Source organism: Mobula hypostoma, chromosome 12, assembly GCF_963921235.1.
Source record: "Mobula hypostoma chromosome 12, sMobHyp1.1, whole genome shotgun sequence".
Taxonomy (NCBI): domain Eukaryota; kingdom Metazoa; phylum Chordata; class Chondrichthyes; order Myliobatiformes; family Myliobatidae; genus Mobula; species Mobula hypostoma.
The window spans coordinates 111,633,292-111,646,075 of record NC_086108.1 but is presented as its reverse complement, the minus strand read 5'-3'; the positions used below and the strand labels follow the sequence as shown (position 1 = coordinate 111,646,075).

Sequence of the window (12,784 nt, the reverse complement as noted above, 5' to 3'; positions counted from 1 at the left end):
CATCCGGAGCACCGACTACAATAGATTCAGTCCCAACATCAACCCCTTTGGAACACCACTAGTCACTGGCAGCCAACCACAAAATACTTCCTTTTATTCCCACTCTGCCGCCTGCCAATCAGCCACCGCTTTATCCATGCTAGAATCTTTCCTGTAATACCATGGGCTCGTAGCTTGTTAAGTAGCCTCATGTGTAGCGCCTTGTCAAAGGCCTTCTGAAAATCCATGTGCACAACATCAGCCTATTCTCAATTAATTATCCTACTTGCTATTTTAAAGAATTCCAACAATTTGTCAGGCAAGATTTTCCCTTGAGGACACCATGCTGACTATGGCTTATTTTATCATGTACCCTAAAACCACATTCTTAATAATCAACTCTAACATCTTCCCAACCACTGAGGTCAGATAAATGGAATATAGTTTCCTTTCTTCTGCCTCTCTCCCTTGAGTGGAGTGTCATTTGCAATTTTCCAATCTTCCAGAATCTAATGATTCTTGAAAGATCATTACTAATGCCTCCATGATCTTTTTGGCCATCATTTTCAGAACTCTGGAGTGTACAGCATCTGGTCCAGATGACTTGACTACCTTCAGACCTTTCAATTTCCCAAGAACTTTCTCTCTAGTAATGGTAACTTCACACACTTCATAACCCCTGACACCTGGAACTTCCACCATACTGCTAGTGTCTTCCGCAGTGAAGACTAATGCAAAATACTTGGTTCATCTGCCACTTCATTGTCTCCCATTACTACCTTTCTAACATAGTTTTCCAGTGGTCCAATATTCACACTTGCCTCTTTTACACTTTGTATCTGAAGAAACTTTTGGTATCCTCTTTAATATTGGCAAGCTTGTATTCATATTCCATCTTGTATGGATGACTTTTTAGTTTCCTTCTGTTGGTTTTTTAAAAGCTTCCCAATCCTCTAACTTCCCACTAAGTTTTGTTCTATTATATGCCCTCTTTGGCTTTTATGTTGGCTTTGAATTCTCTTGATTCTGACTTTAGCTTCTCAAATTTCAGGGTGAATTTGATATTCTGATCACTTTCTCTAAGAGTTCTTTTACCTTAAAATCTCTAATCAATTCTGGTACACGCATTCCAGAGTAGCTGATCCCCTTGTGGGCTCAACCATGAGCTGCTTTAAAAAGCATCTCATTGGCACTCTAGAGGGCCTCTGCCCCTTCCCTCTTCAGTCTTGAAGAAGGGTTCCGGCCCGAAACGTTGACTGATCGTTTCCATGGATGTTGCCTGATCTGATGAGTTCCTCCAGCGTGTTGTGAGTGTTGCCTAGAAATTCCCTCTCCTGTAATCTAGCACCAACCTGATTTTTCCCAATCTGCCTTCATATTGAAGTCCCCCTTTGACTATTGTAACATTGCCCTTTTGGGGTGCATTCTCTGTCAATTGTAATATGTAGACCACATCCTTGCTACTGGTTGGTTGTCTGTGTACAACTCCGAACAGGGTCTTTTTACCTTTGTGGTACCTTGCCTCTATCCACAATCCAGTACCTTCTGAACCTATGTCACCTCTTTCTAATTTGATTTTATTTTTACCAAAAGAGAATACTGCCCCCTATCCTTTTGATCCTTTCTATCCTTTTGATACAATATACCTCCTTGGACATTAAGCTCCAAGCTATAACCTACTTTCAGCCATCTCCAATAATGCCTACAACATCATGCCTGCCAATCTGTAATTGTGCAACAAGTTCATCTACCTTATTCCATATACTGCGCACATTCAAATATATCACCTTCAGTCCTGCATTCACCCTTTTCAGTTTTTTCCAGCTTTTATGTGTAACTCATCCTGTTGACTACAATTCTGTCCCATCATCAGCTTCTCCTTGCTATGAGTCTCACTTGTTACGTACCCCGTAACTGGGTTGCCAAACCAGCAGAAATGGATCACTCAGTTGGAGTCTGGATTACTAGAACTAAGGAAGTTTTATTAAAGAAACAAGCAACACAGTACTCTAAGCAAAAGGATAATAAATGCAACAGTTCAGCAATGATAAACACACATGTACACAGAATTAGGATAACAGGATCAATCAAGCTCTATTGTCGTCTAGGGGTAAATGACCAGTTTCAAAGTGACGCAAAGTTCAGTTCAGTTCACAGTAATCACTGCCGTGGGAGATGGACAGTGGGGGGAAGGAGAGAGAGAGCAAAAACGAATGAATATTCAAACGGCTTCCACACAGACCTTCGATATTCTTCGCAGTCAGCTTTCGGGTGAGCCCTTTGTGATGTCTTCTGAGGTCACCGACCGTGACCCCTCCGTTTCCAGATACGATCGTTTCTCTGCGGTGAACCTGGCACCCAGGCAAGGGCGGACATACACCAGGTTCCCGCCGATCGTGCCTTTCCACCCCGTGGGTTTATGGCTTGGTCGCGACCAGCCCTCCAAAACTTCCCACCGACTTGTGGGAGAGGCACCGCTTCCAGGGTCTTGTTACCTCGGGGTGTCGTGTGTGTCTTGCCTTAGTGAACCTGTCCCTTTTTATCCCCCTGCTGGAGTATCGCCTGTCCATCACTTCAAACAGTTCAGGGTTCAAAGGGGGGGCCGCTCTTGACAGCTCTCCTTCCGTTAAACTCTCCCGTCCCTTCATTAACATCTCCAAATGCTGCTCCATTGTTTTCCTTATCTCTCTTTCTCCTGAAGACAGGTGGCAGACCAACTGCTGATCCCGCTGGTGCCAGCACAGGACAGCTAACATCTTAATCTATGTGTATTCTTGTCACACCTCTCACCTTTAAGGATTTTTACCGGGGTAAAAATTACAAACATGAATACATTATTTGATACACACAAATATACATCTTTATCAGCTATTTGGCTAATACAGCGAGTTTGAAGTTGTCAACACCTGACAGACAGTCAGCCATCACATTTTCTGTTCCTTTTATATGTGTTATTAATAATCCCTCAACCCAGGCTCCAATTTAGCAAACTTCATAGTGGCCAAAAACACTGATGAACTGCGATCAATGTAACCTCTCATTGGGTTTCATCCCGGACCACAATAACAAGGGTCGTTCCATTCCGACTTAGTTTTCTCTCGCAAGGGCTTAGCAGGAGGGGGAGGGGTAGTAACCGCAGAGTTATTGCAAAACTTCCTACAGTACCCCACCATCTCCAAGAGCCTTCTGAGGGCCCTCTTGTCTGTCGGGGTTGGGATGTCAGCGATAGCCTGCACTGTAGCTTGCATCGCTGCCAGCTGCCCGTGTCACCACAATTCCCAGGTAAGTGACCTTCGCATGGCCGAACTCATTTTTTTCAAGGTTCACTATCAAGCTGGCTTCAGACAGCTGTATTACATCGCCAATACACACCTCTGTGTTCATTAGCCCTTTCGTCACTGAATTACTCATTCTATAGGGATTTGCTCACTAGGCTGACCTAGCGTAACAAACACCACCCAACGTCCCAGTTCTTTGCATCGCCTCGGGACAATCAAACACACGTGTGCGAGTCGTTTAATTACTTCTCCTAAAGAGTCGCTTTGTTCGGGGATTAAGGGAGAGACCTTATCAGCAGAGCTGGCCAAAACAATAGCCTTCTCCCATCTGGTCGATACCATACTCATCTTTTCAAAATGTTTTTTTTCTTATCGGGGGACCTTAGCTTCATTGATTTCTGCGCTAACACCGACTAGGTTTGTTAGCATATCAAAAGCCTGTGACCGTCTCAGTTCGCGTCTGCCATAATCAATAACATCCTTCCTCCTGTGCAGCCGGTAAACCTCTTTCATGATTCCACCAACTGTTTCCTCCAGCACCTCAAAATGTCCACCGAGGGGTACCTTGTGGGCCAGGTTAAAAATCTCATCCCCATAACTCTTTTGCACCACCCCCTATTCCTCATCTGCGGGTACGGTACTTGGTCTCCCTTTCCTCCTTAGCACTTCCTCCTCCACACAATAGCCTACTGGCTCCCTTCTTAATTCTGCGTCAGAGAGAGCTGTCTCCGCCAAAACCATCAGCCCCTCCTCTCGCTCCTGCGCCTGCACAAATTCCTTCCTGGCTAATGCTAAGTCTGTCTCAGCTCCCTCACTACCTCTTGTCTCACTACACTCCTTTTCACTTTCTACCTCCTCCTGGTACGTCTCAGCTAAACTTACTTCGGCAGTCCCGGGATGAACCTGTGAGTCCATGGGCAGGGCCTCAATGCTGGCAGGCTGACCTGTCAATCTCACGGCTGGGAACACGATTCCCCCGGCGAGGTCATTACCGAGCAAGACCTCCACGCCTTTCATTGGTAATTCGGGCCTCACCCCGATCGTGACTAGTCCGGAGACCAGGTTGTTTTGTAGGTGTATCTGGTGCAAAGGGACTGCCTCTGTCCCTTCCCCAATACCTTTGACCTTGACCTCCCCAGTCTGGGTCTCTGAGCTAAACTCTAATACACTCTTCAATATCAATGACTGACACGCTCCCGTGTCTCTCCAGATCCGCACTGGAACTGGGTTTAATCCCTCCTTCACTGACACCAATCCGGCCGAGATAAACCTCTCGCGCCCTTCCTAAACTTTGGCAGACCTTTCCTCTCCTAGCGGTTCGTTTACCAGCTCGATACAGCCAGTCAAAATCGCCATTTTTCCTTTTCCCGTCTCCTTCTTTGGGGCAAAGCACCTGGACGCAAAGTGTCCGACTTTCCCACAATTATAACAGACGACCCCAGGAGACTTCCTACCAGACTGCTCCCGGTCTACCTTATCCTTTTCACTAGTCCCCGGCTTACTTTCTGACTTTTCTGGCGGACTCTCCCCGCCGTCCTGACTACCCTTCTGGTAGCCTTTACTCGGGGCAAACTTCATTTTATGCGTCAACGCATACTCATCCGCTAATTTAGCAGTTGCGGCTAACGTGGCTGCCTCTTTCTCATCGAGGTAGGGTCTCATACCCTCAGGGACACAACCTTTAAACTGCTCAATCAGGATCAGCTGTAGCAGTCTGTCATAATCCCCATCTACCCCCTTCGAGGCGCACCAACGCTCACAATATGTCTGCATCTCATGGACAAACTCTAAATACGTGCGGTCCCACCGCTTCCTCGCATTCCGGAACCTCTGCCGGTATGCCTCCGGGACCAACTCATAAATCCTGAGGATGGCCTCTTTCACCACCTCATACCTCTGGGCATCTTCCGCGGAGAAAGCTGAGTAAGCTTGTTGGGCTTTCCCTTTCAGTACACTCTGAAGCAAAACAGCCCACTTATCCCTCGGCCAGTCCTGACTTGTAGCAACTTTTTTGAAATGGAGTAAGTACCGATCCACGTCGGTATCGTCAAATGGGGGAACCAGCCTAACCTCCTGGGTCGCCCGGAACCCTCCACCTTGGTCCGGCACGGGCCCCTGCTCGGCCCTTATCTTTAACTTCTCCAGCTCAAATTCCCTTTCCCTTTGCCTCTCTCTTTCTCTTCTTGCTCCCATTGCCTCTCTTTCTCTTCGTGTTCTAACTGCCGTACCCGGAACTCGTGCTCGAGTCTCAGTTTTTCAAGCTGCACCTGTACCGCGTCTCCAGCAGGTTTTTCAATAGACACCACCTCCAGCTCCCCTTGGGGAAACACACCTTTAGATACATAGTGCTCTACGATAGCTCTGTGTATCTCCTCTCTCCTCATTGTCGGCTTCCCCTTAACAAGATTCAACCGTTTGGCCACATCTGCCAATTCGCTTCCTTGGCATCCTCTAATGCCTCCAAGGTCGGCGCCTTTATAAACTCCTCAATCTCCATTTCTGCTGTTTGTCTTTTCTTTCTTTCGGGAATTTTAACCCAATCAATTTACTACGTCCCAAATTTAGCGTTCAAAATCGCGGACGAGAACCCCACTTATGTTACGTACCCCGTAACTGGGTTGCCAAACCAGCAGAAATAGATCACTCAGTTGGAGTCTGGATTACTAGAACTAAGAAAGTTTTATTAAAGAAACAATCAACACAGTACTCTAAGCAAAAGGATAATAAATGCAACAATTCAGCAATTATAATCACACATGTACACAGAATTAGGGTAACAGGATCAATCAAGCTCTATCGTCGTCTAGGGGTAAATGACCAGTTTCAAAGTGACGCAAAGTTCAGTTCAGTTCACAGTAATCACTGCCGTGGGAGATGGACAGTGGGGGGAAGGAGAGAGAGAGCAAAAACGAATGAATATTCAAACGACTTCCACACAGACCTTCGATATTCTTCGCAGTCAGCTTTCAGGCGAGCCCTTTGTGATGTCTTCTGAGGTCACCGACCGTGACCCCTCCATTTCCAGATACGATCGTTTCTCTGTGGTGAACCTGGCACCCAGGCAAGGGCGGACACACACCAGGTTCCCGCTGATCGTGCCTTTCCACCCTGTGGGTCTATGGCTTGGTCGCGACCAGCCCTCCAAAACTTCCCACCGACTTGTGGGAGAGGCACCGCTTCCAGGGTCTTGTTACCTCGGGGTGTCGTGTGTGTCTTGCCTTAGTGAACCTGTCCCTTTTTATCCCCCTGCTGGGGTATCGCCTGTCCATCACTTCAAACAGTTCAGGGTTCAAAGGGGGGGGGCGCACTTGACAGCTCTCCTTCTGTTAAACTCTCCCGTCCCTTTATTAACATCTCCAAATGCTGCTCCATTGTTTTCCTTCTCTCTTTCTCCTGAAGACAGGTGGCAGACCAACTGCTGATCCCACTGGTGCCAGCACAGGACAGCTAACATCTTAATCTATGTGTATTCTCGTCACACACTACACATTGCCTCTTTGTAAACTAGCTACCTCATCTTCAGCACTCACTCCAGTTCCCATCCCCCTGCCAAATTAGATTAAACCCACCCAAACAATTCTAGCCAACCTGCCCACAAGGATATTGGACCCCCTCAAATTCAGGTGTAACCCGTCCTTTTTGTACAGGTCATACCTTTCCTAGGAGAGATTCCAATGATCCATAAATCTGAACCCCTGCAGCCTGCACCAGTTCCTCAGCCACGCATTCACCTGCAACATCATCCTATTCTTGCCCTCACTGGCACATAGCACAGGCAGCAATCCAGAGATTACTACCCTGGAGGCCCCGTTTCTCGACTTTCTACCTGGCTCTCCAAAAACCTCTCTTCAGGATTTCCTCACTTTGTCTAACTGTTATTGGTGCCAGTATGTACCAAGACTTCTGGCTGCTCACCTCACCCTTGAGAATGCCATGGACCCAATCCAAGGTATCCCTGATCCTGGCACCAGGGAGGCAACATGCCATCTGGATATCTCTATTGTGCCCACAAAACCTCACCTTTCTGAGTAAGGAATCGCTATCAACACGAGGCCTCTTGACCCCACTGCTCTTCTGAGCCACAGCACTAAACTCAGTGCCAGCTCCAGTCACGGACCAAGTAGTGTCAACCCCCTCAATAGTATCCAAAGTTGTATCATTATTGAGGGGTGGCCACCGGTGTACTCTGCACCGGCTGTGCATTTTCCCCATCTCCTGTAATCTTGGGGTGACTACCTTCCTGTAGCTCCTATCTATCACCACCTCATTCTCCAGTATGAGTTGAAAATGGAGCTTCAGCTCCAGGTCCTTAACAAGTTCTCTAAGGAGCTTTATGTAGCTCGCTGCACCTGGTGCAGATGTGGGTTTTTTTCCCCTGAGAGACTGGATGTCTCCCAGACTTCTGATATCCCTTCTGTCTCATCACAAGAGTAACTTGCAAGTTACTTTACCTCACACAAGCCTGAAGAGCCAAAGCCCCTGGCACCCTGTAATCAATGCTGCTCCGCATGTGCCTGTGGCTACTTTCATTGGCCTCGCTAGTGAATCCCTCTTGATGTTCGGTTGCTTCTCAGCTCAAATTGCCACAAAGCTCTTTCAACTCTTGACCACCATTCTGATTGAAAGCTAGCTGTTTACACACTCCCTGATCTCAATTGTTCAACTCACGGATAACTGGCACAAAGCTCCGATTAAATTGTAAATGATGACCTGACTTAAAAGTCTAAGCTGGCAGCAACTAGATGGCTGAAGGGACTGTTTCTGTGCTGCAGTGCTCTAACAGGCAGATAGAAAACTGGTTCAAATTGGCATCATGGTCAACACACGATGGGCTGAAGGGCCTGTTGCTGTTCAGTGTTGCAAACTTTAATATATTTGTCTTGTACAAGTTGAATCTAACGAATCTCTTGATTTGTGGAACAGGCAGTTCCACATTGAGTGGGCATATGACCTGTATTTTAGAAACCTGATTGAGCAGACAAAGGGCAAGTCCTTTTTGCCTTGTACCTGGTGCGACCCTCACCTCGCTTGGTATTCAGGGCTGGCCGTGATGGGAACTGCCTTGCCGCATGCGCAGAGGCGTCCCATGTGAGGTGAATACAAGCCCGGTCTGTGCTCAGGTCACTGCCCCTCCAGCCATTGTCATTCAGCACCAAACACCAACTTCTGTCCTTTTGTCTTGCAGAATTTTGCATTGTATGATGTCTGCAGCATTCTGCTGGGAACCTCCACCTTGCTTGTTTGGACTGGTGTGATTCGATACCTGGGCTTCTTCCAGGAGTACAATGTAAGCATCGCTGAGTGTCTGGAGTCTGTTTTAACATAAAACATAGGAGACCCAGGTCATTCAGCCAAATGAATTGTTGTGATAAAGCTAGGATTAAACAGGGGATTGCTGGGTGTTGTGGTAGAAAGGGCCTAATGTTAAATGTATACAATGTACATGAAGCATGAAATGCTTTTTCCTCAAACCATACACAGAAACAGGAGCACTTCCCAAAGAATGAATGACAGGTTAGAACCCCAAAAGTCTCCCCCCCAGCTCCCTTCCCTCTCTCCCGCATGTAAGTGGCAGCAAGCAACAATTCTTCCACCCCACACCAACCAAAAAAAAAGCATCGACACCCGCCACCAAACACTCAAGCGTGAGCAAGACAACAACAAAGCCAAACTTGCAGTTACCCCAAAGACTACTCGTTCACCCGGTATTTGACATACCACAGGCTCTCCCCCTAATATGGGAGAAAGGCGTGTCTCTGTTTCACAGCGAGAGGGGAGACATAACAAACAACTCACTGGCTTACAATGTTAAAAGTCCGCCGTTAAATTGCTTTTTCCGAGCTCTGTGCCCAAAGATCTTGGGTCCCTAGGCGCACAGCTGTAGATATTCTGACTTTTACCCTTTATATATTTAAAGTCGAGGGTAGATATAGGACCAGTACAAAATGATGCTGGAGATATTGTAATGAGACAGAGATGGCAGAGGAACTGAATTACGTATTTTGCATCAGTCTTCACTGTAGAAGATGTCTGCAGTATACTGGACATCTGAGGGTGTCAGGGAAGTGAAGTTTGTGCATTGAAAATTACGACTGAGAAGGTGCTCAGGAAGCTTAATGGTCTGAGGGTGGATAAATCTCCTGGACCTGATGGAATGCACTCAGGTTCTGAAGGAAGTAGCTGGAAAGATTGCAGAGGCATTAACGATGAACTTTCAAGAATTGATAGATTCTGGCATTGTAACAGATGACTGTAAAATTGCAAATGTTACTCTGCTATTTAAGAAGGGTAGGAGGCAGCAGAAAGGAAACTATAGATCTGTTAGCCTGATATCAGTGGTAAGAAAGTTGTTGGAATCGACTGTTAGGGATGAGATTATGGAGTATCTGGAGGCACATGACAGGATAGGAAACCATGCTGGCTTTGGCCTGAAAGGAAAATCCTGCCTGACAAACCTTCTTTAATTCTTTGAGGAAATTACAAGCACGGTAGACAAAGGAGATGCAGTGGACGTGGTGTACTTGGATTTTCAGAGGGCCTTTAACAAGGTGCCGCACATGAGGCTGCTTAGCAAGGTAAGAGCCGATGGAATTACAGGGAAGTTACTAGCATGGGTGGAGCATTGGCTTGTCGGCAGAAAACAGAAAGTGGGAATAAAGGATGGCTGGCTGCTGGTTACCAGTGGAGTTCCACGGGGGTCGGTGCTGGGACCGCTGCTTTTTACGATGTACGTCAATGATTTGGACTATGGTATTAATGGATTTGTGGCTAAATTTGCCGGTGATACAAAGATAGGTGGAGGAGCGGGTAGCGTTGAGGAAACAGCCTGCAGAGTGACTTGGATAGTTTAGGGAAATGGACAAAGTGGCAAATGAAATACAATGTTGGAAAGTGTATGGTCATGAACTTTGGTGGAAGAAATAAACGGGCAGACTATTATTTAGATGGGGAGAAAATTCAAAATGCAGAGATGCAAACGGACTTGGGGGTCCTTGTGCAGGATACCCTACCCTAAAGGTTAACCTCCAGGTTGAGTCAGTGGTGAAGAAGGCGAATGCAATGTTGGCATTCATTTCTAGAGGTATGGAATATAAGAGCAGGGATGTATTGAGGCTCTATAAGACACTCGTGAGACCACACTTGGAGTATTGTGGGCAGTTTTGGACTCCTTATTTTAGAAAGGATATACTGACTTTGGAGAGGGTTCAGAGAAGATTCACGAGAATGATTCCAGGAATGAAGGGGTTACCATATGAGGAACGTCTGGCAGTTCTTGGGCTGTATTCCCTGGAGTTCAGGAGAATGAGAGGGGATCTCATAGAAACATTCCAAATGTTAAAAGGCCTGAACAGATTAGATACGACAAAGTTATTTCCCATGGTAGGGGAGTCCAGGACAAGAGGACATGACTTCAGGATTGAAGGATGTCCATTTGGAACGGAGATGCGGAGAAATTACTTTAGTCATGGTGGTAAATCTGTGGAATTTGTTGCATTGAGTAGCTGTGGAGGCCAAGTCATTGGGTGTATTTAAGGCAGAGATAGGTTCTTGATTAGCCAGGGCATCAAAGGGTATGGGGTGAAAGCAGGGGAGTGGGGATGACTGGAAGAATTGAATCAGCCCATGATTGAATGGCAGAGCAGACTCAATGGGCAGAATAGCCTACTTCTGCTCCTATATCTTGTGGTCTTGTGGACTCCCCCGACAACGCACCGATTTCCTGCAGGGACACCAATCTTCAATTCGCCTGTCTCCAGAGCCATGAGATCTCAGTCCTCCAAAGGCAATCTGAGCTCTTTGGCCAAGCCCTTGGCATGCTGAACAACAGCCAGTTATGAAACCCTGACAGCGGGTCCCATTCCCATAAAGAACCGTAGTCAGCATGTAACTCCAGGTCAGGATCTTCAAAAGAACTTTGAAAGGGAAAATAGAGAGATTAAAGATGGAAATAGAGCTGTTTCTGAAGATTCAAGTAAAGGAGTTGCTGTTAGGCACCAATAAACCTCCTAAGCTCCTCCTTGTGTCAGTAAATAAATAAACACACTTCAGTGAGTACAGACTGAGCCATCAAACTCCTCATACATTAACCCTTTCATTCCCACAATAATTCTCGTGAACCTCCTCTGGACCCTCTCCAATGTCAGCACATCCTTTCTTAAGGCTCAACACTGTTCACAATTCTCCAGCTGCAGTCTGACCACTGCCTTATAAAGCCTCAGCGATACATCCCTGTTTTTGTATTCTAATCCTCTCAAAATTAATTCTAACATTGCATTTGTTTGAGTAGCCATAATCTTGAATGGTGGAAAATTCTTAAGGGGCAGGAGGGGTGATGCCTGCTATTTCCTGTACTTTGTGTATAGTGTGATCTATGGTCATAAGGTGTAGGAGCAGAATTTAGGCTATTTGGCCCATTAAGTCCACCCAACCATTCCATAATGGCTGACTTATTATCCCTGTCATCCCCATTCTCCTGCCTATCATAACCTTTGATGCCCTGACTAATCAAGAACCTATCAGCCTCTGCTTTTAATGCACCCAATGACGTAGCCTCAACAGATGTATGTGGCAATGAATTCCACAGATTCACCATCGTCTGGCTAAATAAATTCCTCTTCTAAAGCAATATCCCTCTATTCTCAGGTTGTGCCCTCTGGTTCTGGACTCCCTCACTCCAGGAAACTTCCCCTCCACCTCCACGCCATCTTGGCCTTTCAATGATAGGTTTCCTCCCTCATTTTACTCATGTTAACCCCTTCATTCCTGGAATCATTCTAGTGAACCTCCTCCAATATCAGCACATCTATTCTTAGCTAAGGGGCCCAGAGCTGCTTGCAGCCCACCAAGTGGGGTCTGATCAATGTCTATAAAGTCTCAGCATTAAATCCTTGTTTTTAATATATTAGTCCTCACAAAATGAATATTAACATTGCATTTGTCTTCTTCACCACCAACTCAACTTGCAAGTTAACTTTCAATCAGATTTCACCCCCCACCCCCCACCCCTGCCTGGAACTCCAGTGAGTACAGGCCCAGGGCCTTCAAATGCTGCTTGTCTGTCTCCTTTAACTGTCCCTATTTTGGTTGCAGGTCCTGATTTTGACCCTCCGGGCAGCGTTTCCTAACGTGATCCGTTTCTGCTGCTGTGCCTCCATGATCTACCTGGGCTACTGCTTCTGTGGCTGGATCGTGCTGGGACCTTATCACAAGAAGGTGTGGGGACACAAGCAAGGGTGATGCAGCCCCTGGCGGACCAAGTTTGGGGAGACTGCAGAGCAGATAGTTCCATAGCGTCCTGGTTACTCAGGATTAGCTTTAGTAAAGATTAGCTTGATTTGCCACATGTACGGAGGGAATATAGGAAATGTGTCATTTGTGTTAATGACCAACACAGCCCAAGGGTTGTGTGGAGGCATGCTCCTGGTGCCAACATTGCATGCCCACAACTCACTAACCCCAACTACTGTATACGTATTTGGAATGCGGGAGAAAAAGTTCTCCCCATGACTGCATGGGTTTCCTCCAGA

At 46.6% G+C, this 12,784-nt stretch overlaps 1 protein-coding gene across 3 annotated transcripts in view; it reads left to right on the top strand.

Annotated features, from left to right (window-relative positions):
* LOC134355271 (mucolipin-3-like) overlaps positions 1-12,784 on the top strand; it is a 52,447-nt gene that overhangs the window by 32,848 nt on the left and 6,815 nt on the right. For all 3 annotated transcript variants that reach the window (XM_063065068.1, XM_063065066.1, XM_063065067.1), the window contains 2 exons: positions 8,443-8,544; positions 12,348-12,470. In XM_063065068.1, the coding sequence (XP_062921138.1) occupies positions 8,443-8,544; positions 12,348-12,470 (225 nt within the window). The remainder of the gene's footprint in view (positions 1-8,442; positions 8,545-12,347; positions 12,471-12,784) is intronic.